Source organism: Urocampus carinirostris, chromosome 5 (assembly GCF_059441175.1).
Source record: "Urocampus carinirostris isolate Australia breed hairy pipefish chromosome 5, RoL_Ucar_1.0, whole genome shotgun sequence".
NCBI lineage: Eukaryota > Metazoa > Chordata > Actinopteri > Syngnathiformes > Syngnathidae > Urocampus > Urocampus carinirostris.
Window position 1 is genome coordinate 40,500,544 of NC_142353.1, and position 17,688 is coordinate 40,518,231.

Consider the following 17,688-nt stretch of genomic DNA (forward strand, 5'->3'; position numbering starts at 1 on the left):
TGAAAACGGGTCGGTGTTTGAAAAGGTGAGAAGGTTATGGAGGAGATGTGTTCAGTTACACTGTACAAACCCAACAAAAAATTGATATGTTTATCATTTATGCTGAATTTAGCCTTGTTTCGCTTGCATGAAAGCAGGTTAAATTTAGCACGGCTCAGTTACTGTGGTGATATATTCTTCATAGTTAGCCTGATGAAGTGTTTGAGGAGTATGTTAGGAGTGACAAGATTTGATAGATTGAGAAATGAAATTGTGAGAGACAGAACTGGAGTAGTAGTGAAACTGAGTAAGCGGATAAGAGAGTACTCGGTTGGGTTGGACACATGGAGAGGATGGATGAGGAGAGAATGTTGAAGAGAATCTACAGAGTGGAGGTAAATGGAGGGAAAACAAGAGGAAGGCCGCGATTGACGTGGATAGATGGTGTTATGAGTGCACTGCAGGAAAGAGGTGTAAATCTAGTGGAAGCTAGAGGTCTTGTTGGTGATAGGAATGAGTGGAGAGGTGTTGTGAAAGGATAGTGGGATGTTTAGATGTGTTCTAAGGGATAGGCAGGGCACTCGTATGATGCGGCAGGGGTAAACCAGCGAAAGCTGTCGGGCCCTGCTGTTGAACAGAGGGCTGTGTTGTGTCACCCTGACCCGAGTGACATGGCCGCTTTCTGGTGTCCCATTTCATCTGGAGGGACGAAAGCATGACCAACTTAGGTGCCGAGGTGCCTTACTTGTTTGGGTGTTTTTCCCCCTAATATGCCAGTTCTTTACGTTAACTATCACTGTTTGTCGTTGTTTGGACTATTACATCACTGTCCCTATCGGCCAATCATGTTGCTATTCATTGATTCTGCTTTTTTGTAACTTTGAAAATTTAATGAAAAGAAGGTGCTCAGAGGAAGACTTTTGGACAGGATCAAATTGTCTTGTCTGAAGGCTCCTTTCTGGTTTTCCTTGCAAGTTCAAAATCCAGTGATGTCTTCTCTCCCTATTTGAAGTGTCTAGTGTTGGTGGATCCCTTAACCGTAAGTGTAAATGAAATGTAAATGTTCTGCATTTATATAGCGCTTTTCAAGTCAATGAGGACCTCTCAAAGCGCTTTACAATGTGCTTCACACTTTTCCCTTTTACAAACTACCCAATAGCAGCGTCAGCCATGCAAGGCAACTATCTGCTATCAGGGGCATTAGGGATTCAGTGTCTTGCCCAAGGACACTTAGACATATAACATGGAGGAGCCAGGAATTCTGGGGAAGTCTTTGGTGTTTTGGGCAAATACAGCCTGGTGGCGCCCATGCCAGTAAATGTTTCCACCCGGTTTTACTAAACTTTAAACTTAACAGTGAGAGAGTATAGAAGTTTGTGTATGAGGATACTAGAGAGTGCAGCAGTATGTGTGAGAGACTAATATAGTAGAATGTACGAGAGAATAAATTAGTGTTTTTGCATGGTTGTGACTGTGTCTGTGTGAGAGTATAGTTGTGCAAGTGTGAGTTTATGATGTTAAATGTGAGAGCAGGTATGATTTACTTCCCAGACGTAAAAAAAACAGTTTGCACATATACAAACTGCGTCCAAAAAAACAAAAAAATGAGTCGTCTCGGAAGACGCTCGAGCAGTTCCCTAGAAAAATGAAAGACCGTTTTGGACAAGAACGTGCATATCCGTCACGGAGGCCTCGTCGATGCTCCAAACCAAATCAAATCACACTCAAATCATATCAGCACATCATAAAATGATTATCTGCAATCTTTGTGACTCAGCACATAAAACATTCATCTCCTCGCCCGCTGAGTCAATCGTCACAATCAAAGTCACTGTGCGCCAGTCAGACGGCACCCGAGACCAGTTGGGCTTCAGGACTCGACCCATCTTCTACTGGTTTTAGGATATGTGCAAAAACACGATTGGACTCGATAGGACCTGATCAAAGCCTGATAGCAAACGTCTTTGCCGGGCCGATAGGCGAAGGGGTCTCGGCACAAAAACTGGCCGGGGAAATTATTCAACTCAGCAGTGATTTCCCCCCCACGAATGATAAAATCTGCAGAATCCATATGAGGGTGCAGGTTTAGCGGAATTTAGCAGGAAATCCGGCAATGTGCTCATCTGACCCATCAGATTGATTCATTTCTTATATGTATCCTTCATTGACAAGAAATGTTTTTTTACCCGTTCAGGCAACAAGAGGGGAAGGTGGGGGATTGCATAATACTTTGGTCAAAAAAACTAGCTTTCCTCCCTCAGCCTTGCAATAAAGCCTTTCCATCCCCAGTCTATGATTGTAAAAAATACCCGTATACTCCTTTTCCAAAGAAGATCCAAATAGCTGTCATCTTCACTCATGGAATGTTACGCCTCTCCTAAGCAGAATCCCTAAGAGTCCATGCAGCATTTTCACTATCTATTATCGCCCGTAGTTCCTTAAAGTTTGATTTGCACAGCTCCTTCGAACCGCCAGACTCTGATTGAGGTGCCGAAGCATCCACTGGAATTTTCTATAAGACTGGGCAGCTCTTTACCAACACCACGAAAATAGCAATAACATCTTTCTGAGGTAGTTTCAAAACACTCGTCACCCGTGTCTATCTTCCACCGTTTGAATAAAATAAACTCTTTTTTTTCCTTTTCTGTTTTTAAGTCTAGCTCTAACAATGGCAACACTGACACATTGAGCAAACTGGATACACAATTGTAAACTCCAAAGACCAATGCATCTATGAGCATTTGTTTTGTACAGAAGCATGTGCACAGTGTAAATCAGCATACATTCAGCTCTGTCGTGTAATAAATATAAAAAGAAAAAGTCATTCCAAAGAAAAAAAAAACCTACCCAAAAAAAAAAAAAAACCCGAAAAAAAAATCGCTAGCTGCTTGTCACATTCATTAGAGGTGAGACCAACCCTTGCCTCGGAGGGTGAGAGGTTAGTAAAGGGAGGGGAGAGCGGGATTGGTGAGGGTCAGGGAGGTCTTTAATTTCCAGAGGAGGCGGTCACGCAGGGTGACGGGCCGGTCCTGTAGCTGCTCAGGCTGGATTTGCAGGAGTGCAAGACTGCTTTGAACAAGAGGGGCAGCTGCTCCAGAGGAACATTCACCAGCTTCCCTGCAAACACACAACACTCATTGAGCTTTGCATGTCCACATTTAAGGAAGAAACTCAGCTTTGTTGATTTTAAGCCGCAGACTCAAACAGCCAAATAATGAACTCCCTTTTGTCCGTTTCTTACATTTTTAAAAAAATCAGCGGGGAAATGTCTAGTACAGAAAAGTAACACATTGTACCACCATTAAGGCATTTTCGGACATGTGTCTGCAGCTGTCAACCTTAATCAACTAGCGCAGTCAATATCAATGTCATATATACACAGGAGTAGGACAAAAAACACATGTTGAGCCTTGCGACTTATCTTAAGATCTCCCATCCTTTGCGCACATGACAAAGGGATAGCGGAGACCAGGTATTCCTACTCCCATTTATTATTCTAAAAGCCAACATAAGTTACCAAAGAGGGGTACACGATAATTATATGGCTAACAGTTATCGAACTGATCTCAGCCTAATGTGACGTCACACTTTTTGGCACAGTAAAAAAATATACACAAAAATTTGTCACTTGATGCCACACTAAAATATTTAATCAGCCGACACTACTTGCTGCAGAGATTCCAGGCATTTATAGATAATGATTTTTTTATGTCTCATCTCTCTTATGGCAGCACGGCGGCGCAGTGGTTAGTGCATGTGCGGCACAGTTCATGTCTTGGGAACCTCCTGTGTGGGTTCAAATCCAGCTCCAGACTTCCTGTGCGGAGTTTGTATGTTCTCCCCGTGCTTGCGTGGGTTTCCTCCGGGCACTCCGGTTTCCTCCCACATTCCAAAAACATGCATTTCAGGTGAATTGGCCGGTCCAAATTGAATGAGCGAGCGAGTTGTCTGTCCCTGTGTGCCCTGCGATTGGCTGGCAACCAGTTCAGGGTATCCCCTGCCCACTGCCCGTTGATTGCTGGGATGGGCTCCAGGACCCCCACGACCCTACTGAGAATAAGCGGTGCAACTAATGAGATGAGATGAGATGAGATTTTTTTATGTAGAAGTAGCAATACTTTGTCTCCTCTAACTTTTTGTCATGTGCGCAAGGGATGGGAGAGCTTAAGATAAGTCGTATGGCTCAACAAGTGTTAAGGCTGTTGCGATTGTACAGTCTTGTGAACTTTAGTCAGTTAAGTACATCAGTTTGTGTGTATGTCATTTTTGGACTACATTTGGATCAAATTAGATAAGGTTATAACCCAAGAATTGCTATTTCAAAATACATAAATTTGAATTGGATGATGCTAGATAGGCTAAACACACAGCAATTTTAAACAACTATTTTTGGACTTAAATAACTAGACGAAATGTAGCCCAAATTCCAATGTCAGACTGTAGACTGCTAGAGAAAACGTTAACTGTTGTCATTGTATTGAACCGTATCAGGTAGATTTGATGAATTTTGTCCATTTCGACAGAAATTTAATCAGGAACTTATTTAAGATTATCGTGCATTATGTATAAAATGTCAAATTATTTTGTGAACAAGACGCCGCTGTTCAACTAACATTTCAGATCATTTTATATCAGAGAAGATAAAAATAAAGCATTTGAATCGATGCTTGTTTGGTAAAGAGTGAAACAGTTTCCTTGTTCTTACCTGCTATACATCGGATCTCTGGCAGACACATCATGATCTCGGGGAATCGCTTGGGCTGGTGCGGGTACTTATACTCCGTATAGTCTTGACACACATACCAGTAGCGTTTGTTCAGCTGCTCAAGCTGAGAGATGTTGGACAGTCCTCTGATATCTGCATCATAATATAAAGCACAGACGTGAGCAATCGTGTATAGATTTAAAACACAGAGTGGGACAAATGTTTGCTACCTTGGTTGAGGAAGTTGATTGCTTTCATGCAGGCATACTCCTCGTTGCTGATCTTCAACTGGTGGAATTTGCGAAAAAGATAAATCAGCCGCTCCATCACCTCCATTCCGTCTTCACTGAACCTGAACAACATAAACAATTTGACCTGAGCCATTTTTCCTCTACAAGCAATAATAAAACAATGCTAATGGCATTTTCATGACTTGAAAGTGTGTAAGATCAACTATGTTTAATTTACCTACATTTATATGGTTCATTATCAATGGGGATGCACAGCAATGAAGAAACCGAAAACCGGAAAGAAACTTCAAAGATGAAGAAATTAAATACGGTTGAGTTTATTTTGCTTGTTTCTATTAATATAATAGACACCTGTAAATGACATTCTATTTGAAATAACAAATTGCTGGTGGATGTTACCTCTGAAGACACATAAATATTAAATATGTAAATGTTGATACAGTCTTGGCGAACATAGATTTCACTACAAAAGAAAGGTTTTAATTAGTTATCATAAGTCACCTCTCCTCCTCCCGAGTCTTCACAAATGAAATATGAAATTTCCATTTTTGCCTCAGGTTCAAATCCCGCAATTTAAGTTAATTTGCCGGGGTCTGGCAGAATTGGCCTTTAATGTCTGCGGGCCTGGGCCCCACCTGGAATTTTTTTAGGCCCAATATTACCGCTACTTCGTGTGAGCAAAATAAAAAAATAAGCAACTGGGACGTGAAGACATTTTTCCTGGGCGAAAGCAAGCATTGCCAGGATCGCCTAACATTTAACTAGACGTCATCACAACATACCGTAAATTCCGGACTATGAGCCGCTACTTTTTTCCCAAACGTTCAACCCTGCGGCTTATTCAGTGATGCGGCCAATTTATGTAATTTTTCTAACGGCCGCCAACGGCGCTCGAGTACAAAAGGTAAGATTTAGACCGCTGGAATATATGCGCCGAGGAAGACTGCAACTTCTTAGCTTGTGCAAAAATTAAATTAGCGTAAACTTACCCTCATCATGCAAATTGCAAAAAGAAAGGCACATGACGTAGTTATCAAGCTAAAAGCAATCGAGCAATCCGATAAAGAAGGAAACAGAGCTATTGCACGTAAACTCTACTTTGTGAGCGTATTGCCAGTGTGTTTTGGATTAAGGGAGCGTGGGACAACGTCAATGTGACAAAGTTTCTTTCCGATACAGAGGAAGATGACTTTGATGGAGTCAGTTACAAGGAGGAAGATGAGGACGGTTTACCGTGATTTTTACAAATACGATGTATTTTTTTAACAGACCCGTCTGCTGTTTTGCGAGTGTGTTGGTAGTAGCGTGTTGCTACCTGTCACAGTCATGGTTTGGGATGAAAGTTATATTACTATTATTAAAGCTTTGAAAACTCTCTCGGTGTACCGTCTTTCTTTGTAAATATGTGTAACCATGTATAATATGTATTTGCAACTGTATATTTTTGTAATGTATTTATTTTAGACACTTATTCTGATATTTTTTTGTACGGGGGAATCAAGAAGAAGGGACGAAAACCACGGGGGCTGACGGTAAGTGGAGTAGACGTGAGACGTGTTTTTGGACGCAGCGGACAATAGTGGATATATATTTTTCCCACCCTTACCTTTGAAAATATAGACTTTTTTTCCTTGGATAAATTTCAACGGGACCCGGACTCTGCAGGTCTGCATCAAACGTTAAGTACCGGTATCATTTTTCCGTTCATTTTGCCGGCTGTGGTTTTTGGACTGTGTACTTTAAATCCAGTTACAATTGCGGTACTTAAAGTCAGGTTTGGGTTACTTTTGTGATTGAGTTACATGTTTTAATGTGGGCACATGCGGTTTATACTGTACACAGATGCGGCTTGTGTAAGTAGTAAGGGGTTATCCTCTTAAAATGTGGTGCATGCGGCTTATAACCAGGTGCGCTTTATAGTCTGGAATTTACGGTAGTTCTTTTGTAAGCCCTTTTATTTTCGGTATAACACATTTGAGCCGTTTTTTTGCCAGAAAAACTTCAGTGCCGGAAATTCGGTGCATCCCTAATTGATACAATAAAAAAGAACTGTCGCTCTAAATCACAAATCCACTGCTAAACAAACTGACGAAAACCTGCGGTATCAACGTGGCGCTGTATATTAACAGGAAGTGTGTCATGGGGTTAGATAATTCCGTCCTGATTTACGCTCGGCCAACCCCCCACACATCCTTTACGGCCAATGGTGAGAGACATAACATTACACGCCAGACAGATGGTGCTAGCCACAGCTCTGTATGAGGGAGGCGACCTATTCATGGACTGCTTCGCTGGCCTCCCTCCAATTGTATTTTCCTCAAAGTGATAGAAGGAATTATGAACCATTTTGGAGATATAGAACTAACAGACTAGAACGTCTGGCTGTCTGTGAGAGTTGTTGCCGCGATATCGACCTTAATTCTTGGTGAAATATTGCTTGGCTATTACAGTATCTCAAAATCTGACATCTACGGTTATTAAAAACAATCCCCCTCAAAAAAATAAAAGACGGGGGTAATAACTGGAAGTAGGCAATATAAAATGTCAAACGAAAGAAGAGGAAGCTTTTAAAACATGTCTCTGTTGTTACATTGACTACTAGCATCTGCTTTAGAAAATAACATATCAGTCAGTCTGTTGTAACCCCCTTTAGAAAGTGAGTTAAAAATAAATAAAGGAATAAAAAAAAATTGACATATAAATAACATTTTATAGGAAAAATATTATAGTAGATATTTGATAATATAACTAAATTATCAAAATAAATAAATCATTTTAATTAGCAAACAGATTTGTTATTCCCTGTTTCAACAATGTTTTGCAAGAAAATATATTAGACATCACAGCAAGAACAATAGCATGTCTCGTCATTGCTCGCTGCGAGAAAAACGGGCACGTCGGCATAGATGAAAAACACAATCAGAGTTTATCAATAGCAAATGTTAACCAGTCATTCCTTGGAAAAAAACACATCTCTCCTTTTCTTTCTTTTGACTCCACCTGGTTACGGTGAGTCACAATGGACAAAAACCCAAAGTAAATGAGTCTTGGCCAGGTTCTTTTCCCTACCAGTAAAATTCCTTGATCCTTTGAATGATTGGTAATCTGGCTGACCAGAGTGGCGAGCTACCCCAGACCAAGAATCCAGCCAGGATCTGATTGATCATACAGCTCTGCATCAAGGTTGCTGTAGGAATTGGATTATTCATTTGATCTTGACTGTGAACTTGTGAATTTTGATAAACCAGCGATTTGGGTATGATTCGAAAACCCTATTAGTTTGCGTAAATGTAAATGCTGTGACTAATAATAGGTTATCAATCGAAACTAGAGTAGACAACTGGTCATCAATAAAAACGGGAATAAAACAGGGTTGGTAGACAGAGATTAAACACACTTAGGATTTCTCATCTAACACTTTAAACCAAATAAGAGTGGTATTTTACTATAGTTTATATTAAATGTTATCTCTTGTTTTGTCCATTGTTAAGTAAATTGCCGTTTTAGTTCGAAATTAATTTTGACGCTGGTGTTTCCTTTTTAATTTTACCATTCATCAAAACTAGAAGTTGAGTAGTTCTTCTCTCTGCCTAACAGAATAGGTGCTAAACTCTCATAGAAGGAAGTTAGACTTTGCAGTAAAGGAGACACTGAAGTTTAATCAGTGCCAGGAAAACTCAAGTATGCCTGCATCTTAAAAACGCACTTGAGTGTGTTCAACTGATAACATAAAATATATAAATGTTTGGAGTTCAATATGTTTGCTCAACTTTGAAAAGCAATTGTACCACTCGAACAGGTATTCATTCATGGAATGAGTTTTAAAATGTTCTTAATTTAAATCCACTTACAAACAGATGCTGAGGCGGAAGAATTTTTAATAAACATGGTAATGAAAAAAAAAGGTTTTCTTTAAGTTTCAAATGTTATAGCTGTGTTCCATTGCAGGCCTGAAATGTTTTTAATTTTGTATTCCCTAAGTTGATTTCGTTGATCTTTTGTTTTGAATTTGAACGAGTCGACCCGAAAGATGGAAACGGCGGTAGGCATTTATATGTATGTACATATGTTTTTTCAGTTATCATGCGGTGTTAAAAAAACATCATTAATCAAACTAAAGTCAATTCCAATGTTCATAATAGGATACATTGATTACGAAATGATTTTAACTAAACTAAGTAATACAAAAAGAGCCGAATCTATTATTAGTATTAGTATTTTCGCTGTCACTGTTGCTGGGTGAGCTGTGGTTGACTGTTACAAATAGAAATATATCTTTAATATCTTTACAAGGCCTGGCCCATTTTTAATTCTAATGAAACTTTCATTGTTTAGTGAGATAGCAAGAGTAAGTACTGTACTTATTTTTGCTGTACAGCAGTACTACAAGACCAAGGTTTAACATGGCACCAATAAAGGAGAAAAAACAATAGAAAAAAAGAATCAAGCACCTGAAAAACTCAATGAGTTTACATAAATAAGTACTTAACAGACAGACTGAGATAATATCTTCCTAATGCCATGAGGCTCTTTAACTCCACCCGGAGGGGTAAAAGCTCACATTAAACCCCACCCCCACATTTGCATATTACCTTATTTTTTTTACAGAGTGTATTTTCCGTAGCACTATTTAAAAACTTTATAGCAAAACGTTATAATGGGTATTTTTGTATTCTGTAACTTTATTTTATTTTTCAACACAAGGATACTGCTGGAAGTGTGAATTTCCCTACGGGATGAATAAAGTATCTATCTATCTATCTATTTATCTTAACTTATGAAACGAGTGAGTCAACCCTCTTAATCGGACCCCCATAAATGTGCGCATGACTGTGCATGCGCATTTCCTTTATCCGGGATATTGTTTACGCTGCAAAGCACTGTGGGACTTGTAGTACGGAGACAAATGGTAAACGCAATCGTCGTAGTAACGGTTAATTACTCTGGGGGATTTCTATTATATTTTCTGCCCCCGATCATATTTATCTAGTCTTTTATCAACGTCGATATCAATGACAATATAGAAAATTTGAATTCTAATGTACTACACAAATGCCACTCTGAAAACACATACTATTTATCATGAGAACATTGTGTCTTTAATGTTTTTTTAGTCCTTGTACACATTTTACTTTTTTATTTTGTTTTAATTGGACTAAAAAGAGAAGCCCTCCAATCTTGCTGTACTTGTATAACAATAATAAAGGGCATTTATTGATTCATTCATTCTTATTGTATGTTGTGACTGTTTGTTGGGATTGACAAATGTTGCAATGTTATATTTCTGGTCAAGTAAATTAGTGTAAGGGCATTGAATGACACGCTTGCATGTTGACCCACAATTAGTGTTTATTCTAAATACATAAAAATATGAATATAATAGACATTTACTCGTCGCTTTGGAATTAGATCCAATGTAAACTGGAAACTATGCAAGTTATTATTTCTCTAACACAGTAGCTTGGAGTAACTCGCAGGTTACCTGATCAGCTGTCCTCTTTTTCAATCAATGTCATTTTCATGCTGAGTCTGCCAGAAGATATAGGTATGTAGATTTGGCAAACAAACCTTAGCCAATAACGATGGGGGGAAAAAAATATTTCATAGCCTTATTTAAACACTACAGAATAAATCAAAAATTAAGTTTTTGCAATTTTAACCAGAACGTAAGTTTGCAATTTTTTAAAGTGTTAAATAGGAGATCACTGAAAACCAAATTTTCCAATATGATAGCAAACCGTTTTAAACATCTGCATCAGACTAAAGGCTTTCAAATGTATCAATAGCCAAAAGCACCACTGTCCGAAGTGGTCGCTAACAAGAATAGCGTTTTTCTTTAAAAGAAAAAAAAACTGGTCTTAACGTTTATCACCTACTTTCTCTAGAGATAAATGAGTACTGAATAAGTGTATAACAAATACGACAGACTTACTTCAATACTTGAGGGAGTACTGGAAGTTGTGTGTGACATTAGGCTTGTGCGCTGGAGAACATCCTGACAAGGCTAGGCTTACAAGCCTGGCCTGCTAAATTAAAGTAAAAGGCTACTGTTTGGTCACCGAACCCTTCGTAGTTGGTTCCTCTTCTTTTTGCTTTGTAGGACTCGTTTCTAGTCACGATACAATAAAGTGACACCTAGTGGTCAAATATTACATAATGTACCTTTAAATGTACTGAATATTTCTCAGAAGTCCGTGAATTGAATTGAACTTCACGAATGAGCAGATAATAGACTTCACCCAGGAAACACACACTCCTGTTCCACTTCTTAAAAGGAGGAACCACCACCCTCAACTGCTAATCCTTGATGTCCATAGGAAAGTGTGTCAACCACGATTGTCCCGTCAGCCTTTCAGAATGCCAAGGACAATAATGTATTATGTGCCAATAACACATCAGCTTTTTCTCGATTAATACATGAGAAATTCAAAGATTCAAAGACGATCATGAAAACAAAAAAGCTATGGACTGAAGTTTCAGAGTGGGCACGTTGTCCCCCCAACAGACACTTACCCCTGCAGCTCATCGTCAGAAGGCGTGTACTTGGCTGTGACGTTTGCCAGGTCTCCGAATATCTGTGCGCTGTAGATCGTGAGGCAGGAGAGCAGGATGAGCTCCTGCCAGGTGGAGCTGAGCAGGCAGGTGTAGTCCTCGATTGAGAGCTCGCAAAAGAAAGGCAACTTCTTGATCCAGGAGATCTGACGGAAGAGTAGCTCGTCCGCCAGGCGGCACAGCAAGGCAAACAGCTCCACCTGTGTAACTTTGTAGCTTATGTTGAAAAGAGAACACAAACACAATTTAAAAAATAAAAGGAGAATCAAACACATCTTCATAGTGTGCTGGGAAGACTTTCTTGAAGGCTGCAGTATTTGTCAAACCATACAACATTGTGTGATGGATTCAACATGGAACGATTTTAAGTTGGGCTGCAGAGGCGTACTCACCCATCTTCTATAAGCATTGGTGTAGTCAAGGGGGCCAAGTCCTCGGCTGCTACCAGTTGCAGCACTAAGGGATGGGACTGTGGGTACAGGCTTCTGGGCTGGGGGGCCAGCAGGCCAGACTGGGCGGCGTAACTGAAGAGGTGCGGCAGGAGCTGGTAATGTGTGGACATGGAGGTATTGATGTACTGATCTCTGAGGGCCGCTGTATAGCCGTTCATCTCGATGGAGCGACTGTAAAACCAAATCAAGGAAGAATATGTTTTGGGATGTTTGGTGTCATTTTTCTTTTGGGAAAAACTTGGATGTAACGTAGATATCAAGAAGTTGCTGTCATGTAAAACACTGTTAACTCCAAAATTATTGATAAGGGTATAGAAAAAAGACATACATTGCAAACGTGAATTTACTTTATATTCAATTCCCATATTTATACGTGTGTATTGCGCACTCGTGTATAACTGGCAACCCTGAGTTTTAGATTAAAAATAGTTTTTCACTTTTTCTTAGCTCATACTAAGCATTGAGGGTGACAAACGATGTCGAATATGCGTGGCCTTGTCCCAAATTATTTATTGAGAATGTAAACAATGAACACAATTCAAGTCATGTTTATTTGTATAGCCCTTAATCACAAAGAGTCTCAAAGGGTTGCACAGACCACAGATAATTACAAACTACAGACTATTATTACACCATTCCCTGATCTAAAACCTACATGAGGGCAAGGAAAAACGCAAAAACCTCAACATGAGGAAAATGAAGAACCCTTGAGAAGGGACCGCACATGAGGTAATCCCACTTTCAGGATGACTAAGCTACAATGGATGTTGCAATAACAAATAATACACAGATATTGTCAACATGAAATATAGGTCAATCATAAGCTATAGAAGAAAAGTGTGTTTTAAGCTTGGATTTAAATATCTCCACTAAGGTCTCAGATCGAAGAAGCATTCCACAGCACCGGGGCCCGGAGAACGCTCTCGAACCAGCCCAATACCAACATAAAAATTCTAATGTTCTTCTTAATATTCTCGATAGTCAGATTCATTATCAGATACACTACAGACTTTATAACCTCAATGTGCTTTTTTTCGTTTATTTACATCTTTCAGAACGTTTTTTGTTTTTTTTCCATCCTCTAAAATCAGTCTCTGGTACCATGAATGACAGTCGTGTGCTAATGGAATGAAATTAAATGCCTTTTTGTATGTGTTCCATATCGCAGGTGGTCCAGTGGTAGGTATTTGGTGCTCTCACAACAGTGACTCGGGTTCTGTTTCTGTTGCATCCAATGTTTTGCTATTGTGGTCAAGTGATATTTTTTATTTTTTTATTTATCATTGTTCAAATACGGATACAACTTGATGACCCAAACTTTGAGTTCTTGTTTAGGTAAAAAAAGCACAGTATACATGGATAAATACACTACTCATATGCATTTAAAAAATATATATTTATGATGTTTTTTGGTTGTTGAGTGGGAAAAAGAGGAGAGAGATGTTGTTTTCTTATTGTACATTGAATGTTTTTAAAGAGCACTTATGGTTGCAATTCTTTATGAATAGATTTGGATTTGACTTAATAAATCATTGAAGAATGATTTAGCTAACGAACAAAACAAATCACATAATTAGATGTTCTCACTACAACAAGCGACATTTCTCGAGCTTGGGTACTGTACCTGCCTGATGTGACGCATCGCATTGGCATTTTGTTATTCTTCTCCACATTATCTTAAATCGATAAGACAAAGGTGACTATTTTTCTGATTAGCTATCAACTGCCGAGTAGATAAAGCCTTTTGTATAAAAAAGGGTTAAAATAAACGCTGCAGCGCGACAGCCGAGACGGTATTCGTCCTTGCTGAATAAAGATAGACAATGCACGCGTCTCCGTGACAAGAGCTGATAGTGCAGCGAGTTCTTTATGTTTGATGTCATCGGCGTGCCTGGAGAGCCGCAAAGCAAGGCATTCTTTCGAGCAATAAATACTTTAATTCAAAGTCTGTGCGGATGAATGAGGTATTAGAGCGTCAGGGCCGGCTCATTATCTCCATGACGGACTGAGTGGCGGCAGTGCCATGTGAGACGAACGACTCACTTGGACGAGAGTGTAGAGGCGGGCGAGGGCTGGTTGCCCTCCGAAGCACCGTTGCTGGGCGAGCTGTGGTCGCTATCGCCGTTGTTGCCCCACGTGTGCTCCGGGGCGTCCTCCTTGAACTCCTGGCCCGACATGATGCGCTCAATCTCCTCCTCCGTGATCTGAAATGCACAAAGTGACACTTGTGGGCTTGGGGAGGGAGGGGATTTTATCTCTTTTTGACCAAAAGCACACGAAGCTCAATTCCGTTAATTAGCATGCGCCGCAAGGACAGTGCTTTTCACTCATATGTTCAGGAGCAAGGACGATGTCACACAATGAAAGGGGCCTTGAGAGAAAGAAGTAAACCTGTGTGTGCGTGTGTGTGTTTGCACTTCTGTGCAGAGAGAAGCGACAAAAAACTATTAGAGAAATGAGTATTTAATGAGTGTATTTTCAAAATTTCTGGCAATGGTTGATTCTTTCATGTACTGAAACCGCAATTTATCTCTTTGCATAAGAGATAAGCTCTTAGGCCAAAACCCAAACCCAGCTCGGGCCTGAAATGTCAATTATTATGTTCTGGTTGGAACGGGCTGCTCTCTCGCTGCCTTTTTTATTATAAACCCATTATTTTTTTCCTTCGTCTCTCTGCATCCCTCTCTCTTAATAATAATAATAATAATAATAATTTCCTTGTATTGTCATTCTGTGTAACAATGTACACAGAACGAAATGTCGATTGCACCTGACCCGTTGTAGCGGGCCGATGCAGCCGCAGCCAACAGAGGGCGCCGCCGACCACTTTTTAAGTCTTAGGAATGACTCGGCCGGGGCGCGAACCACCGACCTAAGCTATATAGATATATAATAATAATAATAATAATAATTTCCTTGTATTGTCATTCTGTGTAACAATGTACACAGAACGAAATGTCGATTGCACCTGACCCGTTGTAGCGAGCCGATGCAGCCGCAGCCAACAGAGGGCGCCGCCGACCACTTTTTAAGTCTTAGGAATGACTCGGCCGGGGCGCGAACCACCGACCTCCCAGTCTCAAAGCGGGCGCCTTACCATCTAGGCTACTGATGTCGTATATAGCACAATTTACAACCCATAAAAATGATGGACGGCCTTAATTTTCCGATAAATGTCAATGATTGAAAATGGTCAGTTAATGTAACCTGTGCGGACACATAAACATAAAATATGGAAATTTATATTTTTCCCCTTAATGATGTAATATTTTCCTTTTTTATTTTCTTTGTTTTTGTATGTATCTGTCTTGCTGTCGGTCACCCCTCTCGAGGGATATGACCAGGGTAGATAGATAGATAGATAGATAGATAGAAATGTATATACAATTTTGTGACAAAAGACAGTCTTTATATTTTTACCATAAATCCCCTCTCTTCCTCACAAATAAAGTACGAAATTTCAGCTTTGCCTTCGGCTCAGTCCTGAAAATCAAGTTAATTGATCAGGCTCAGGGTAGGTCGGACTATTATACCCGTGGGCCTGGGTCGGGACGGATATATCTTACTCCCGCTTTCCAATAGAATAAAACAAATCCACCTACTCAATGCATAACAACATTTAAATTTCTTTCCCCCTTTGAATGAGCTAGAATTGATTGAACCTCCAATCATCTTCTGCTACATTTCACGTCTCATATTTTCTTTCCTACTCATTTGCATAGATAGAATCAAAACAACACTAAATGGAGAATGCTGTGCTAATATGCTTAAATCACAAGGTCAATGTATGACAGTGTGCAAATGTTCCTACCAACTTTTCTTGCAACTACACTGCTCTAGGATTTTAATTTGTTTGTGGGTTTTTTTTGGGCACAGCACACACAAAAAAAAAACAACGTCAACCAGTCATTAACAAAAGGAAATAACTAAATATTTACACCAAAAAAAAACTGTTAAATATACAAAAACATGTGTCCAAAGTGATTAGGCTGAATCAGAAGCTTTTAACTGCCTACCCCCTTTTCACTTTTTTTCTTGCAGGATATTGTAAAAATCAAAGCATGAATACAGAATCCTACCCCACGAAAAGGAAATAAGAAAATAAAATGACATTTCAGACCTGCAATTATACCCCAAGTGACTCCTATAGTTTCCATACATAAGGCGCACCGGACTATAAGGGGGCTACAGTGGGAACGTCAACAAAACAGTCAGATAGTTCAGTCAAACTTATTACCCCTCAACATTCCGACAGCTCGCAAAGAAGCAAATACGTGTCTCAGACACGTACGGACACGGTGCCTGTACGACGTCACCAATCACTCAAATGCGTCATTAACTGGAAGGTTAAACTCTTGGAATTCAAGAAATGCCAACCATTTCTTAGTTTCTTTTTGACCAAGCTGGGCATTGTCGCCATTTACTGTTATTTTTTCTTCTTGTTTTAGCATTATTTTGCTTATCTAGGTACATTAGACAGAATTTGGTGCCATATAACAGTCGAACAATTATTGTAAAAACCCATCTCCCTATTGGTGTGTGTGTGTTTGTGAACGGGTGAGTGTGAAGCACATTGTAAAGCGCTTTAGGAGGTCTTCATTGACTTGAAAAGCGCTATATAAATGCAGAGCATTTACCATTTATTTTAGAGGTTAATAAAATGAAATGAAATGAAATGAAATGATCTGCATTTATATAGCACTTTTCAAGTCAATGATTTCCCAAAGCGCTTTACAGTGTGCTTCACATTTCCCAATAGCGGTCTTGTATTGCAGCCATGTAAGACGCTAACCTGCTTATTGGGGGTACTAGGGGTTCAGTGTCTTACCCAAGGACACTTCGACATGTAACACGGACAAGACGGGATTCGAACTGGGATCCCTTGATCCCAAGACAAGCGCTCTACCTCCTGAGCTACTGCCGCCCCGGTTGACTTTATTTGGTTATGAAGACATGTCAAAATAAATAATTGGAATGTTATTTTGTGATGTTTTATGTTGAAAAATTCTCCAGATCACTATTTTAATGAGCTTGAAGTGATATCTAGTGTATTTCATAGTTGGGTAGGTACTATCGATTGAGGAATTAAAAAGTAAAAAATGGTCAACAGAAAGCAACTCTAACAAAGCCTGCCAGTAGATGGTGCTGTTTTCTCTAGGTTTAGCATCTCAAAATATGGTTGATTAACAAAAATAAAACTAGCAAGAAAAAAACTCGAAAATCGCAATACTGGTCTTAAAAATCTCAATTTTTTTTGCCCTACTACCCAAAGAAACTCCTGATATCAATACTCTTTGGATTATTTATAAAACAGAACAATATATTTGATATTTTTTATTTGATTGTAACATTGTTTTATTTTCTTCAATTTTAAACTTTATTGTCAAATATGCTACATAAACGACATAGCACATATGAACTTACTTCCTCTTTACTCCAACTCAATACAACAATTTTATTTATATCTGTACATTCAAGGAAACTGTGCGGGTCGGATGTATCGACATTTCGTTCTGTATACACGTGTACTAGAATGACAATAAAGTAGATCTGAATCTGAATCTTTCCCGTGTGCACACCAACAAAAAAGAAACGATGCAAATAACAGAAAAGGTGAAAATAAGGGATGCATATAAAAAATATATTGGGTTTATGCCCTCTGACTGGCTGGCAACCAGTTCAGGATGTCCCCTGTCCATTGCATGAAAATAGCTGGGATGGGCTCCAGCACCCCCGCAACCCTAATAGG

At 39.5% G+C, this 17,688-nt stretch overlaps 1 protein-coding gene across 2 annotated transcripts in view; it reads right to left on the bottom strand.

Annotated features, from left to right (window-relative positions):
- Window positions 1-2,965: 2,965 nt before the first annotated feature.
- Window positions 2,966-17,688, bottom strand: part of nr6a1a (nuclear receptor subfamily 6, group A, member 1a) — a 126,756-nt gene continuing 112,033 nt past the window's right edge. For both annotated transcript variants that reach the window (XM_088335221.1, XM_088335222.1), the window contains 6 exons: window positions 13,983-14,143; window positions 11,880-12,110; window positions 11,449-11,703; window positions 4,915-5,036; window positions 4,685-4,837; window positions 2,966-3,096 (listed from right to left, as the gene is read on the bottom strand). In XM_088335221.1, coding sequence (XP_088191347.1) covers window positions 2,966-3,096; window positions 4,685-4,837; window positions 4,915-5,036; window positions 11,449-11,703; window positions 11,880-12,110; window positions 13,983-14,143 — 1,053 coding nt within the window. The remainder of the gene's footprint in view (window positions 3,097-4,684; window positions 4,838-4,914; window positions 5,037-11,448; window positions 11,704-11,879; window positions 12,111-13,982; window positions 14,144-17,688) is intronic.